The 16,167-nt window shown below is 40.8% G+C and overlaps 1 protein-coding gene across 2 annotated transcripts; it reads left to right on the top strand.

Annotated features, from left to right (window-relative positions):
• Positions 1-57: 57 nt before the first annotated feature.
• Positions 58-14,921, top strand: inpp5jb (inositol polyphosphate-5-phosphatase Jb). Of its 2 annotated transcripts, none has more exons than XM_026343732.1 (13): positions 58-192; positions 4,352-4,857; positions 6,106-6,213; positions 6,479-6,587; positions 9,049-9,165; positions 9,769-9,944; positions 10,098-10,209; positions 10,540-10,649; positions 10,858-11,065; positions 11,294-11,431; positions 11,555-11,638; positions 11,723-11,827; positions 12,013-14,921. In XM_026343732.1, the coding sequence occupies exons 2-13, from the start codon at positions 4,364-4,366 to the stop codon at positions 12,358-12,360; spliced, it is 2,109 nt and encodes a 702-aa protein (XP_026199517.1). In that variant the 5' UTR covers positions 58-192; positions 4,352-4,363; the 3' UTR covers positions 12,361-14,921. The 2 variants fall into 2 exon arrangements, with proteins under 2 accessions (XP_026199517.1, XP_026199518.1); XM_026343733.1 differs by having other exon boundaries at positions 113-198.
• The last annotated feature ends 1,246 nt before the right edge of the window (positions 14,922-16,167 follow it).

Here is a 16,167-nt window from a genome sequence, read left to right as displayed (position 1 = left end):
GAGGAGGCGCCGGGATGCCGATGGTTTCATCAGGAGGCGACTGAAATTCAAAGTTCAGTGTGTTTTCATGTGACGTTTCATCGAGGTTCATTCCTGCAATTTTTTTTTTTCTCCCGACATCAGCATCTGTAGAAGCCATTAAATCAGCATCTATCAGGTGTTAAAATCCTCTGCACAGAAGAGCCAAAACAGGTAAAGGTAATAACCAATCAGCTACACGCATGCGTTGTGTTTACCATCATCATTTTGCTCCTATTTGTCTCAGTTTAAAAACAGCACTCAGCATTATGGGTTGTATTGTTTACTTGTTTCTTCCTGACAGCTGCTGTAAACACTTCATTGAAAGCTGATCCTCATCTGTGGAGTGATTTAAATACATTCATTTGTGTGTTTGTTACGTCAAAACACGAGAATTAAGAATAAGCCAATTAAAATTCTCATTTACGAGGAATAATGCTGATTAAACGTCCTTTCTTCCTTATCTCTAAAACATACACACACACATGTATGAACACTCACGTACCCATGTACTAGATAAAGTCTGATGATGAAAATGCAGAATTAAAATGACCTTCATTCTTATTTTCAGACAGAAAATTGTCCTTGAAGTGTAATTAGGTCAGATACTGTGCCTTCCTGTGCTCTTTTTCAGCCCGTACATCATCATTTATGTCACAAATATGTACCATGGACCAAACACCAATGTCTATTATTACCCTGAAGTTACACAATGTAGAGCTTGTGTGTGTTGTAGTGTTTACATAACAGGATATATCAGATCCTGTCAAAAAGCCTTTCCCTGGTTGTCAGCCATATTTGCATATTTACGTGCAGTCAGACATTGTTTTAAATAACCGACTAATGTTTGAAATGTGCAGTTTACTAACAAAGTGTAACACAAACCATTCCTGCTGTACTCTCACAGCGTTGTATGTTGGAGTGCTCGCTCCTATTCATTTTGCAGTTTAATTTCCTACTTTACTGTAACGTGAGTGAGGCAGGGCACCAAGGGAGGATTTAGCTGCAAGTACACTTATCTTTAGCTACATCAGACTCTAAAACGATGCATTTTATTTTAGTCCCAGATGCACTAATTATCAGTCCCTCAACAGGTTTTCTCTGCACTTACGGGATCAGCAACTGGATAGAGTGAAACTGCTGTTGCAAGTTTGCACGTATTACTTAATCCTTCCTAGAAAACCAGTAACTGTGCAGGAAGGAACATGTGGGCAATTACCTCACTTAGCTGTAAGGAAGTGTTTTTAGATGCCAGCTGCATGGAAGTGGAAGCAGATGAAGTGTATTTCTATCGTTTTTAAAGAGTAGTTGAATGGTTCTGTAGCTGGGTTGCTTCACAGACAAGACCAAGCTTAAAAATGTTTATCCAAATGATTTGGCATTGTGCAACATATGTGTGTTAATTATTTGGTAAACCAGATGTTACTTTTACATCTGATGACAACATAGTCATCGCTGTCCTCTGCAAAGAGCTTTTCAAGCATCTGGCTGATTCCTTCTTTTTGTTAATTGACAGAATTAAAAAATTGCGACTTACAGTGCAGACATCACTGTTATGTTGTCTCTGGTGTTAAACTGTAAGAAAAAGCAGCCTTGACTGTGACCTGATCAGAAAGAAGAGCCCCCCTAGATACAGAGGCGGGATATTGTGTGGCACTAGGACCTAGAGGAGCCATTTCCAGCTGTAGCAGCAGCTGCCGGTGTCATTTTTGTCGGGGTCGTTATTAGTATCTCTGTCACAGGGGCATATGGCCCTGGAGGCCCTTCATACTAACACTCTTCTTGGCTATAATTTCAAGACATTAGTAAAATGTGCTTAACATTATGACTTGAATCACTGTGTCAACAGAAAGCAGCCGTTCAAAGCCGAAGATCTGAGACTACGATAATTAAGAGTGCGAACTACTTGCTTTACATTAACCCCCAGATGAGGGGGACAGATGAGGGAAATATGGCTTCTGACCATTTGATTGACTCAGTCATTCAAAACAACCAGTGTTGTCAAACACTCCCATCAGAGGAGCCAGTAAGGCTGGCTAGAGCCTGCTGTTTGGGTTACACTACATCCTTCCTGGCTCTCTCTCAGCTCTCACCCCCTGAGGAGGGTGCATGTAAACACCATGACACATTTGTTATTATCCAATCATTGCACTCTCTCCTTGGTGAACGTGAGGAGGAAGGCAAATATTTGAGTGTTGCTCTGTCATCTGTAAAGAAAATTAAAAAAAAAATCTGTAAGGAATTCTGTATTTAGATTTTGACATGTAGAAAGAATATAGCGAAGTGTTTACTACAAATACTACAAAGCTACTTCACTTTCATCAATCTCCCTTATGTAGTATTTCATTATCATCCTTGTACTATTGTAACCTGTTGTTTATTAGACATAAACAGCAGGAAACATGGTCAACCTGCTTTTCATTCTCTTTTACATTTATTGCTGATTATGATCTGTGTCTGCTTGTTGTGACGGTGGCTGCTGGGACTGTGGCACGTTGACGTCATCGAGAGTGAAGTGCAAGGTGGTTGGTTGAGGGAAACAATACAGAGCACGTCGCTGGAGGAACACAAGTGTCGCTCAGAGCCTCAGAGCACGGGGGTGAATAAGAGGAAAGAAATGAAAAGACTTTAGGTCAAGAATAGTATAAACTCTCAGTGTGATGCCAGTGCAAAAATGTAGCATAGGACTAACTGAATTGGCAAAGCCCCATACAGTGAAGGTGGATAAGTTTTGAACAGCGCCTGGGAGAAGATGGGGTGAGAAAAGGGATTAGAGAAATGGGACAGTAACAGTAAGCTTCGACAAATAGACAGTGCCAGAGGGAAGTGGGAGAGGATCAATTTGGAGACAATCTGCAAAGAGACACAGTGTTGTCACTGAACGGTCTATCTCGCTTGTCTCTCCCTCTTGCTTCCCTTAGCTCGTTTTGCACCCACCCACTCCCACGTGTGCCCAGTACCCTCCCTCCCACCAGACACACACACACACATGCACTTATTAAATGCCATACATGGACCATTGGCATATATTACGCCCAGCCCTGCACCAGGTTATTGGTGGACACGTGCACATGTGGAGCACAGAGGCAGCTCCCCTCTCTGCATGAAAGTCATGGCCTCGTCCCATTCAAGGTCATGTGAATAATTGTGAGAGAGCTCTGTTGTTGCTCTGTCACCAAGCAAATAACCTTCTCTCCCCGCTGTCTGAAACATGTCTTGCACAGGACATGATTTCAAGCATGTGGAGGATATAGTGGATGTTCTCTCTCCCAAATAAATCACTGCCCTTTCTCACGTGCACTGTACACTACAGGTTTTTTATGTCCACATATCTATGTGGATTTAGTGTCTGAGTAATGCTGGCTTGTTTTTTATTTTTGCATTGCCTTTGGTAATGGACACTTTGTGGATTACAGTGTACCTAATAATGTTTTTTCCACTAATTGTATGGCCATATATCCGCCACATTGAATATTACCAGTTACTCAGTTATTTGTTAGTGTTCCATTAATTCAATGAAGCAGTTACCACAGATATGTTTTCTAATGAAATCAGAAATTGAACATTTTTAAATGGGTCTGGTTTAACTTGTTATTTGAGAAAAGCAACATGTTTATTTACGCATTAATTGAACGGATTGACTTGAAATTCCTGCTTTATTTCTGTCTTCCTCCTCTGCTTTCTCTGTCTGCATTAAATCTCTGCAGATCCCTCTCTTTGTGTTGTTGTTTATTTCCGTGCTGTTGACTTTTGTTGTTCTGGACTGTGTAGCGGTTCCTCATGCTGGTGTGTGGCAGGTGCTCTGAGCTGATATGAACTGACTGAGAATCTCCCTGGTTACTGGAAAACTGGCAGGCAGCTTAGGCGGGTCTACGGAGGATGATAAACTGTGTCCAGGCTTTCTTCCTCTTTTTTCCTGTCTGTGCTGAGAATGTGTCTTGTTTTGTTTCTTCCTGGTCTCTAGCTGTTTTCAAGGCCATGAGAAAGCAGGTAATTGAACAGTCATGATGGTGGGAGAGGAATGACTCACTCGGTTATCCTGCTGGGTCAGTAGGGTCTCATGACAGTCCTACACTCATCAGCTCAATTGACTTGTCATTTGTGAAAGAGGCAGCATGTTGTGCTGTCCAGTGTTTCTGCGGTAGAAATCCCTTTTGTACCTTTCAATTCTTTTTCTAATTTATTTTTCTGATCACATTTAGATGAATCTGTCCATGTAGGTCTCATGCTATACAAGAACATTATCTTCAGGGTTGACTGTGTAAGATGCTCTAAATGAGTATCTGAATTAAAGTCTGAATTCCAATAATTCCAACAATTGTCTTTGTCACAGGAATCTTAAGACATGGACCAAGAAAATTCGAGCCAAAGCCAGATGCAAAAAGGCAGCCCAATTAGAGTAACAGAAGCTTTAACAACGGCTCCAGCACCAACTTCGGTTAGAGTGTCTCCAGCTGGAGATCCTGCTGCTGGCCATCCTGCATCTCCTGTCAGGCCTCGACGGCCCCAGAGAAGTGCTCGAATAGAGAGCTCTGTAGACATCTCTGAACCCAAAGCTGAAGCTCCGGCGGGTAACCAGGACCAGTGCTCTCCTGATGGCACTACAGCAAGTCAACCCACATCCTCTCCGCCTGCAGCAGGAAAACCACTGGGAGACAAGATGGGGCCCAACATTAAAGCTGGTCCTAAAGGTCCGGGACACCACCCAGTGAGGGCTGCTTCAGTGCCCCACCCGCCTGTTAGCAGGCCTATGCCTTCGCACCTGAACCCTCATGCACAGAGAGCCCTCTCTGTGGCAGGTACAGCTGACACTCAGGCCCAGACAGTGGAAGACTTCAGGCAAGTTTGCTGATCTGTGTGTCACAGCGTATCTCAGAATACCTCCACAGGGTCTCTCAGTCTCAGACAGCTGAGAAAAATTTGTCTTGACATGCATGTTATTTATTTCTATATACACTGATGCACTGCAGAGCTGCATAATTATAGCAAACATGTAGCCAGAAATATGGTGATCTCTGCAGTTATCAGCAGTTGTTTATATGCAACACTTATTGTACATTATCTGTTGAATTGAATTGTATATAACAAACCCATACACCAAACTAGTGAGTGTTTTTTAACCATTTATTAAATACTTAATTACATAATTACTTACTTAAATAGTTAATAATTAATAAATGGGTGATTTAAATCCAATGTTACATTTACTTTTGCAGCACAATTTGTTTTACACTGGGTACATTTGTTGCATTTAATATATTGTATTTACAGGTTACCTAATTTGAGCCATGTTATCTTTTAATGTTATAGGAGCAACAAGTAATATATGTAAAAATAACGACGATGAGGACACTTTGCTACTGTATCGTCTCAGAAATGAATGCGAAACACATTATCTGTTAAAAAAGGTCTGGGGCTTAGGAAGTATAACTCCAGAGAGTGTATTTTCGCAGCAGTCTGCATTTGTTTTTTAGGATAGCAGACTTTGGCTGCGGTACTTACAGTCAGCCATGCATCAAACATATACTGACAGAATAAAATAACATTCACATGAGCTGGTTTATAATTGTCACACAACAAGATGTTGTTAGCTGAACAACTGAACATACAGTGTAGGACTCATCCTCACTTGTCGTCAGAGTGTAATGTTTCGCTTGTCTTGCGTTTGCTCAACTATGTTGACTTGTGTATTTTCAGCATCCTCTACCTGGAAACTCACCTGAGCTTGTAGTCTGGGGAGGAGGGGTGGGGAGAAATAACGCAGTCCAGTACCACGTTTAAACACTTGCCAGTCTTACATATTGTTGTTGTTTAAGCTATAAGCTAAATGACCAGTGAAAGGTTTGTGTCTTTCTTTCTTTCCTTCTTTTCGATGGGTGTGTCTCTAACTACTAGTTCAACAGGAGGTGAAAATATACAAATAGAATATAAAATAATGACTATATGAAAGAAAATGAAACTGACAAACAGCTTAGATTAGGAACTATTCATACAAGTGCTCTGTGGTCTCAGAGTCTGAAGGTTATGACTCCTAGGGTGTAGGAGTGAGTTTTTATAAAGGTTTCACATAACAACCTCTTTCAACAGAGTGCACATCATCACTTGGAACGTGGGTTCAGCCACACCGCCTGATGATATGACTTCCTTGCTGGGGCTGAATGTGGGTGATGGAAACACAGACATGTACATTATCGGGTGAGTGAGGTTTTGTGGTGCAGTAGTCATCCACCAATCCAAAGTAGAAGTGCCCATTAACGTGTTCTTGTCCCACATCAGCACTGCAGACAATATCACTAATGAGCAGCCAGACTCCCTTTCTAATATCTCTCTCCCTGTGGCAATGATCGTCTTCTATTTAGTAATCCACCATTACATTATCAAAGCTCTCTCTCATTATCTCCACATGCGTCTCTGTCTGCTTTTGACCCTTGCGCCTTGTCATGTGTCATTTTTCTTCAAGGCTCCAAGAAGTGAACTCTATGATTAACAAAAGGCTGAAAGATGTCCTCTTCACAGACCAGTGGAGCGAGGTCTGCATGGAGAGACTCAGCCCCTTTGGATATGTGCTGGTCAGTTATGACTTTTATTATAAACACATATGCACACTCACATGGGAAAATGCTAAACAGCTTTGTTTCATACATAATAGCCAAACCTGATGAGGGCTCTGCTTCCTGCTGCTGTTTCAGTTTATCGTGTTCCCTGAGCAACAGACAGAGGGATAATTTATAACAAGCGCGTAATGTCAGCGTATCTCGCGTTTCTGCTGCCAGTCTCCTGATGTAAAGTTGAGCTCTTACTGTCTTCCACTGTAGCCATTCTGCCTGCATACCTGCTCCCTTTTTTAATCCTTCTATTTCATAATGCCTACACGTATCCAGAAATCCAAAGTAAATCACGAAGTGCTCATTTTAAATGACAGCAGCAAATACTTCCTAATACATGTTCCATACCATACATCAGATGAGACACTGAAGGCAACCTTCCCAAACATGAACCGTCTTGTGTTTCATGTTTTTAGCTGTGCATATCTCACAGTTTCGTGTTCGACTGGCTCTGTTGGCATGGTGAGCCTGAGAGCGTGAATCAACTGTCGAGCTGAAGGAGCTAGACAAATGTCTCCCAGGGTGCTGTTGTATTTTTGGATCATGTTATTGTCAACGTTGATGGGCGTCTGACAGTGAGTCTGATGCTGTCCTCCAGCTATCTCATGGTCTACTACGTTAGTTTGAACCTCATTAAAGTCATGTTGATATTTCATTTTTGTCTGCTTCGTGTGGATATTAATGGTATGAGAAGTGTGCAGTTTGTCTTGAGTTGAGCAGGATATCAGTAGATGTCAGTAGGAATCTGCTCAGTCATGACATGAGGTACAGACACGCATTAACAAGATGATCTGTCCTCTCTGCTCTGACATAGTCTGCTCACCGAGTTGTCAGGTTCAAAATGTAAATGCAGCAATAAAGCTTTCTCAAACCAGCCCTTCACTGCAGAAACACAGTGCCAACAAGATGCTTATTCTGGTCTGACGGCACAGTTGCTGATTGTAGCCACATTTTCTGTTTGAGTAAGCTACAATTTACATTCACACATTAGCAGTTTTTTTTTCTGCGCCTAATCTCCAGTTGCACTATGGCACACACACACACACACACACACTATTAAACGTGTTGGTGCAAATCTTTTTGTTTGCAGCGTCTTAGTATTTGACTGTTGAGTGTTTTGACTTTATAAACATATTGACTTAGCATTGGATTTAATTCATTATGAAGTAGCTAATTGTGGATTTTAAATAATGATTTAAAATAATAGTGAGTATTAGAGACTAGAGTGAATATTACGCTTTTTTGCACTGAAGTTCTTGTCTGCACTGCAAACATCACACTTGTTACTCACAGCTCATTTCTTCAGTCAGTGCTACACTAAGGTCAAACATACACTGCTGCACACATGCGCTCTCCCTCACACTCGTGTACACACACGCACACACACACAGACACACACTTGTCTTCGAGATTAAATGTCTTTTTTTGTTCTAAGCCAAAATGGAGCTCGGCAGCCTTCGGGAGCTCCTCCAATGCTCACTGATGTTGATAAGAAATGCGTTACAACCACAGGACACACAGGCAAAGGTACATTCTCTTAGACTTTACACAAGCAAATACACACACACACACACACACATTGTTGGTTCACTTTCCGGTTCAGTAGAATCCATTACGCAACAAAGTCGTTCAAATAGCTGGTTGGTATACAAGCAAGAGAGTCTTATGTCACGTGGAGATGTGCGCCTACATTACTGCTCACAGGGCATTTGTGGTGGGGTATGATTGTGGCCCTTTCGGCCTGGGGGTTGGGGGTTGGGTATCTGTGGAAGCATTGGAGAATGCAAGAGGAGGGATGATCCACAAAAGCTATCTGGTTAGGAGCTTGGCATAACATGCAAACACCATATCTGATTCTGCTTAACAACTGCACGTCGTATTCCTGCCCCACTTGTACAGTACAAAAATATCTACACTGTTTTTCATACCAGTGGCACACAAATCTCAAAATTTGTATATTATCAGATTGTATGTCAAGAAGCGAGTGTGTGAGATGATGATGGGGGTGGGGGGGGCTTGTAAAAAGCGACCGCACTCTACGAAATGTTTTGTTTCTGTTCTGTGAGGGTAAACTACAAACTTTGGCATGCTTAATGCACAGTGTGCAGTGCTTCATGTAAAGTAGTGAAAGAGCTGGGCCACAGGGTAAAATGGAAATACAAGGGGGTAGAAATACAGTACAAGAATGGGAGATGTGAAAGTGAAGCAGAGCAGCAGAAATGGACAAGCACCAAAGCCAAAATCAACTCGACGTTTTTGTATATTGTAATTTACTCTGCAGTTAACCTGAACTTTAGGGCTGCTCTGTTTTCAGGAGTATGCAAAGTGTGTCCTCATAGCTGTAATTGTGTACTTATTCATGTTCGGTCCTATCTTGTTCTTCTTGTCTGTCTGCCTTTGTCCTCCACAACTGTCGGTTCCTCAGGTGACTTCACAGCGGATGCAGGGGTTGTTACTGCTGGTCTTCGCCAAGTATTTTCATCTGCCCTTCCTCCGTGGAGTTCAGACTGAGACCACCCGCACTGGCCTGGGGGGCTACTGGGTGAGATGTCAGCTGATACCATTCTGTGATCAGCACTGTGTTGTGAAAATGTCCAGACAGAGTCTTCAACATGTTTTAACGGAAATAAAATGTGTAACAGAACTACAACAAAATAAGTATAGTAACACACACACCTTATACAGCTGGTGTGTATGTGTATATTGTATCTTATCTTATCTTATCTTACCTTACCTCTGCATACATCACAGCGGAGCATCTCTTGTGATTTAGTGGGTCACAGCATTTGAGAGAACAGTGCAAAGAGACATGAAGACCCATTCTTTCTCCCTGACTATGGTCTTCACAGTTGGCATTAAAGATTGATGAGGTTTCTCAGTGCTCATAATGAGTACACTTCCTGCTTCTCTGTTGCAGAGACACACAGACACACACCACTCAGTGCAAAACTCACATACAAATCCCTCTCTTTAGACTTCTCTGTCTCTGATTATATTTTATTTATTTGTGAAATTTTGCTTCCATGATTATTATGAAATACATTTATAGAAATGTATTTTGCCTCCTTTCAGCAGCGTGTGCCTTTTTTTCCTTAATAATATTTAACCCCCCCACCCCACCCTCTCTTTGTCTGCTGTGTTACAGGGGAATAAAGGTGGCGTGAGTGCCCGCATGTCAGTGTTTGGTCACACCATATGCTTCCTCAACTGCCACCTTCCTGCTCACATGGAAAACTCAGAACAGCGCATGGAGGACTTTGAAAGCATCCTGCAGCAGCAGCAGTTTGAGGGCCAGGCTGCCACCGGGGTTCTTGACCACGAGTAAATCAGCTCTCGTAAACACATGCATGTGGGCGCTTCGCTCTCACACACAAATTGGCTCATATCGTTTCATGTATCTGTTGGATAAGCAGTAAAACCTGTCCACTGAGTGTAAACATATTTGAATTCATGCAATTACTTCTTTTTTAATAGTGTGGTGTTCTGGTTTGGAGATCTCAATTTCCGCATTGATGACCTGGATATGCAAGTGGTAAAATCAGCCATTGATAACAACAAGTTTTCCATAATGTGGGAAAAGGATCAGGTAAAAATACAAAAATAAAGGTTGTTAAATGTATTGAGAGTGAAAATCTATCTGTTAATGGTACAAGTACAAATACTAGCTGTACCATGTCTATTATGTAGATTTACGTTACCAATTTTAAAGAACAGCAGCAGTATACTGAGTTGTCTTGAAAGAAAAAACAAACTAAAAATTACATTAAAACTTGATACATAAATGATAAAATGTCTTATTCTCTGGTGGACTATGCACAGAGTATTGCCACTAGAGGGCAAGCATGAAACACACAGTGTCAGTAAGCACTACACAGAGGTTCTTGATGACTGATGTCTACTAATTGTCATGTTACAGCTGAATCTGGCCAAAGACAGTGAGACAGTGCTGGAGGGTTTCCAAGAGGGGCCTCTGAAATTCCCTCCTACCTACAAATTTGACATTGGAACAAATACATATGACACAAGGTTGGTAACGCCAGGGGTGCTGTTATTAGTTCTAGGCCACTGACCAGACATCTCAGTGCCTAGCGCAGCATATTTGACTCTTTTCTCTGAAAGGTCCTGACTTGCTTGAGGACACATTAAAGTGCTTTTTGTTCTCCATTTTTAAATGTAATTGCACTTTAGAATTCAGGTCTCTTGCTTGATACCTCTCTTTCTTTCAACATCTCAGTGGAAAGAAGCGTAAACCAGCTTGGACAGATCGAATTCTGTGGCGCTTGAGAGCCACTGCACCTGCCGGTGCTGCTGTCGATGCAGGCAAGCGTAGCTCCATTTCAGGGCTGACCAGTGGGACCAAAGTGACACAGCACAGCTACCGAAGTCACATGGAATACATCGTCAGTGACCACAAACCAGTCTCCTCCATCTTTACCCTGCAGGTGAGATACACATGGCACGGGGTAGAGGTGACTTATGACCCACTATGACCTCTTATTATCTTATGAGTTTTTCAAATATTTTGAAAGTGTGATAAAATAATGTTGTATAGAATATATTGTAAGTAATAATACTATATAATGATATCTAAACAGTGTCTAAACTCAGACAACTGTAAATCTCACAGTATTTTGCACTGTATAAATATTTATGCTACATGTTCTTTATAGTTCCCATACAAGGTGGATATTCCCTTGGTCACTCTGATAGTGGCGGATGAGTGGAATAGCGTTGCTGACGCCACAGCAAAATTCAAACTGGCGCCCAACTACTCACGCAGCTCCTGGGACTGGATCGGGCTGTACAAGGTGAATTCTACTGTATAAGATGCGATTATGGAAAAAACAATATCAGCATGAGTTGTAGCATAAGAAATAGTCCCAATATGAACCAAGTTGTTACTGTTCGTGGTTTTTCTCTTGCCCCCATAGGTGGGTTTTAAACACCACAAGGACTATGTGGGATATGTGTGGGCCAAACAAGAGGAAGCTGATTTTCATCGACAAGAACATGAGGTAATCTGAATACGTACTACTATCTCTTCATAAACTTCTATTATTTTTTCCACATTTAACAAATGTCTCACCAACTATTTCCAGGTAACCTTTACTGAGGAGGAATTGCCCAAAGGCTCAGGGGACTTTATCATGGGTTACTATAGCAACAATATGAGCAGCATTGTGGGTGTAACAGAGCCATTTCAGGTAATCATAACTCAGGCACTGCTTTCTTGAGGTTAAAATCAAATGCTTTATTTCTTAGAAGGTAACATTTATCGTCCATCTGTATGTTTTATACATTTTTCATTCCTCTACTAACATTTTAGCTGATTTTTCCTCAATTTGAACATCCTCTGTCCATTCTTATCCTATTTATTGTCTGCCCTCAGATCCAGCTTCCCATGTCAGGCCACAACAGCAGTTCTTCAGACAGCTCCGACTTTAGCTCTGAAGATGACAGCACTGTCCACATAAAGACAAGGGCTCGCAGTCCCAGTCCACATAAGAGCAAGCACCGTAGACGTCGCAGTGCGAGCAGCAGCCACAGTCGCAGCTGCAGTCGCTCCGGCAGCCCTGCACAAGCCAAAAAGAAGGAGCTCAGTGTCACTGATGGTTCTCCATCCAGCACCACACCAGCAGCTGAGTGCAAGTCCACAGTGCGTGCAGCAGAGGGCAGCAGCAGCCAGGCATCTACTCCTGCTGAGAAAGACAAACACGTGGAGGACCCAGGAGTGTGATGCACTGCTTGTCACAGGTCACATAGCCAACTGTTGTGTCTTTTATTTGATACATTCACTGTACTGTATGTTTTCTCGTAATGAAAAAGTACAGTTTATGATGCCATCCTTTTCAGGAACAGCCATCTGGTTTGTCCAGAGGGCTTACTTTGCCTTGAGTTGTTTTATTAAGCTGTGCACATTGTAAATTTTTATTTATAAACCTTTCATTTTTTCCTATATTTCTTCTACCTTTGGCTTTGTCCGTTCTCAGGTGTGGATAGTACAGGGAGCTGACACCTTGCATTAACAAATACTCAAGGAAATGAGGTTGTGTAGAGTAGAAGAGCGGTTACTTGATACATTTTAGGATCCAACTTCCCTGTATTCTGACAGTGGCTTGAAACTCTACACCTAGGTAGCAGTCATGTCAGCAGGCTGCATAGAAGTAAAAGAAACGCGTATGTGACATAGACATTGCTCACAAATCACTCACCTGGAGAACACGTGCAGTATCTGTTACGAAAGGAATCTGCTCAGACCATGAGAAACATAGGGACACAATGAAAAATCCTTTTTATTTCAAAACATCCAACAGAAGCATTTCCAGCTCTGCCCACAGTCACTCTTGTTACTAGTTTCTGTTCTATGATTGGTGATAGCATGCAATTTGATTTGACACTGTGGTTCTACTCTGTGGATATTCCCTGCTTTGGAAAGTCAGCATGCATTACACAGCAACATGATACATAACAACCAGGCAGCATTTCAAACCATCCACCAATGGGACTGAAGCCCTTTTAGGGAGCAGAGAAACAGAGCAGAACCGAAGTAGGTGGAGAGAGAGGTTCAGGGGGCTCTGCCACTAGGTCTGGCAGCGGCACAGCACATGTCAGCGCAGAGCGTGAATGTGAGTGTAACAGCCTTTAAATAGACCGCCAAATCAGTGCAGTGGGATGTGATGGGTGTGGGAGGCTATCTGTTAGCTGACACAGCATAGCTGTCCTGCCAGAACTAGTTAATTAATAGTTATTCACTTACTCTGCTGGACCAGCTAGACCATAACTATAGCAATATCTGACCCGGTGTGTACTGCTTTTACACATGTACACATTTATGTGACCTAATGGGCCTCATCTAATGTGTCCTTTCCAAAACAGCAAAGAAGCAAAATTTAGTTTTAAACTAACATACCCAAAACACCAATAAATACATATTTTGATTCTGTTTTCAATATGTTTTAAATGTTTGGCTATTTCCACAATGTTTTCAACATGAAAGCAGGCGCGACACTGATTTTTAATCTGGATATTTAAGACAAATGTGAGCAGGGACTCTACTATGTAGAGCTACTACAGGGCTTAGTATTTTACTGTATATTACACAGCTGATGTGTTCCATTATTATGAAATATTACAATGCTTATGTAATATTTCAAATACATAACATGGTTCTACCAAAACCTTTATTTTTGTATGATTTTACTTTCTCTTTTCAGTTCACCGTGTTTGTTTTTATATTTTGTTTTGCTCACTGGTCCTGGTGATGAGCTGACAGTGACAGTAGTCGTGTTGCATTGTTATCATGTCACCACTGAAGCTTAGATACTTTATACTTTTGGGCTGTTAGCATAAGACAGTGTATACTGTTGTAGCTGTAACCTCAGTATGTATGTCTATAATCAGTTTTTGTGTGTATGTGTTTTTTATGGGAGGTGTGTTGGATGGTGGAGGTGTGTGTGTGTGTGTGTGCTCGTGAGTAGCTAGCTGTGGCAGTGAGAGCGACTGTGTTTGCATGGGTTGCTGCTGGACATACTGTACATTCCGGTACTGTGATTTTCGTGCCGTAAAGTGCTGTTTTTGACTCCTCTTTGTTATAATCGTGACAGTGAAAATTGTTAGAAAAACATGGACATTATAAAAATGAAACGAACTAAATGTTGGATAAATTAAATGCAGGATAGTTATGCTTGCATACATTTAAAATAGTTTGAATAATTTCATAGTGCTGTCATGTACGTATTGTTTTGATTTTGAAATGAAAAATCAACTGGACCTTTGTTTAGAGTAACACGTTTTAAAAAAGATAAAGATTGTATGAACTTTGTCCTACTTTAGGTAAGTTAGGTAAGTATACTCAATACTACTGTCCTGACTAGTGATTATCTATTGTGAAATGTTAATGGAAAAAATGCTCTGTCTACAGAATGTTATTGTTTTGTAATTCTATGCTAAAATAGAAGAGACATATATGTAAAGTATTGTAGAAAACGACATAGGAGACAATCTACGCCACAAAGATTATTTTACTTTTTAAATTTAAATTATGTATTTATTTTCCTATTTAACTGTTAAATGAGCCTGAATTCTGCTGGCCAGTGAGGGAGCATTATTTCAAAGTAATATGACATTAAAACATAGTGATCATTATTTCCTTTTTGCTTTCGAAACAATGAAGACACAGTTTGATTTCACATGTTGCCATTTTAGGAAATTCAAATCAAATGTCGCTTTTAATGTTTGAAGTATTGACTGTTTAGTCTCCGGTTGTTTGTATAATTGTTAATGAAAGTGACAAAAATACAGCAAGTCTGTGTAATATTGATTGTTAGCACTTGAGGATGGTTTATCTCATCTAATCAGTGAGGTGATTTTTAATGGTTGCTTGCTTTGTCACCCCAAAACTAGTGCAAAGGTGTCCAAAGAAAAAAATATATACTCCCCTTCAAATTGTGGTCTGACTACTTCTTGAGTCTCTTCACATTACATGATATTATTTGAAAAGTGTGTAATAACAATAGAAATAATTGGTTAGCTTGATATTGATCATTTTAATCTTTTTTAGATTTTCTGTGTGTACGTGTCTCTCTGTGGTTGATTTTTGAAACCTTATTGTTATTCAGTTCTAGTGCTGGCTAAGGATAGAGTAGGGACTGTGTGCCCTCATAACAGTACCAAAGTGTGTCTGTAATGATGAGACAATTAAAGAGAGACAGATAAAGAAACAAGGACAGGGGTCATAATGTAGGTTTACAGAGTAATTAAGACCAGTGTTATTAATACTATTTTTCCTAGAGCCAATGCCCTCTGTGTAGACAATATATCATTATAAAGATCATTAATGCACCAACAGTGGGCTACTATATATACATTTTCTGGGCTAGAAGAAGTGAACTTACTTTAATCATTACCAGTGCTAGAGCAGACCTCCAGTGTATAGTGCTTCAGGGGGAAACTGCTCTTTACTTTAGACTTTTTAAGTTAATGTGGGTGACAAACATAACACATCCTGGAGAAGGCAACAGCAGGTACGTCTTGCATCATGCTTTTTGCCCTCTGAAAAGAAAGTGTCCACCATGCAAATTCATGGTGACAGTAACATTCTGATGCAACACTGGTCAGGGATTGAGTTGCTTGGTTTAGTGACACTAAACACCATAAGCCTATAAGTAATTGTAAAAGCTGACAAATTAAGTGACTGAAAAGACTGGCTACAGAAATCAGTAGAGAGATTTACTGTAGAGTAAACAGTCTTGTTTTTGGCCTTTTTTTCCTACCATAGCTGCAAAATCAAAAATTTTGGCTTCTCTTTATCTCACTGTGTTTGTGTGCAAAAAGCAACCTTTGATTTATTGACCTTTGATGACCTAGTGATATGAGCCACTCTGCAGAATAACACCCTCCAGTAGGATATTAATTCTAACTTTATCTCACATGATGATTATAAAAATTACGCAACAGCCACTGATAGTTATCTAACCTTCACAATGACTGAATATTGACTGCAGTAACAATATGGTGAGCATGTTATATCCCCTTATTATAGGTC

This window comes from Anabas testudineus, chromosome 9, assembly GCF_900324465.2.
Source record: "Anabas testudineus chromosome 9, fAnaTes1.2, whole genome shotgun sequence".
Taxonomy (NCBI): Eukaryota; Metazoa; Chordata; class Actinopteri; order Anabantiformes; family Anabantidae; genus Anabas; species Anabas testudineus.
This window is presented reverse-complemented; position numbering and strand designations above follow the sequence as displayed.

What these genes read in the sequence shown, in the direction of transcription:
- inpp5jb (XM_026343732.1), top strand. Translation starts at nt 4,364, where the DNA reads ATGGACCAAGAAAATTCGAGCCAAAGCCAGATGCAAAAAGGCAGCCCA. An exon ending in CAGACAGTGGAAGACTTCAG is followed by an intron (nt 4,858 to 6,105) that starts GCAAGTTTGCTG and finishes CTCTTTCAACAG; the next exon opens with AGTGCACATCATCACTTGGA. An exon ending in CCTCCATCTTTACCCTGCAG is followed by an intron (nt 11,066 to 11,293) that starts GTGAGATACACA and finishes TGTTCTTTATAG; the next exon opens with TTCCCATACAAGGTGGATAT.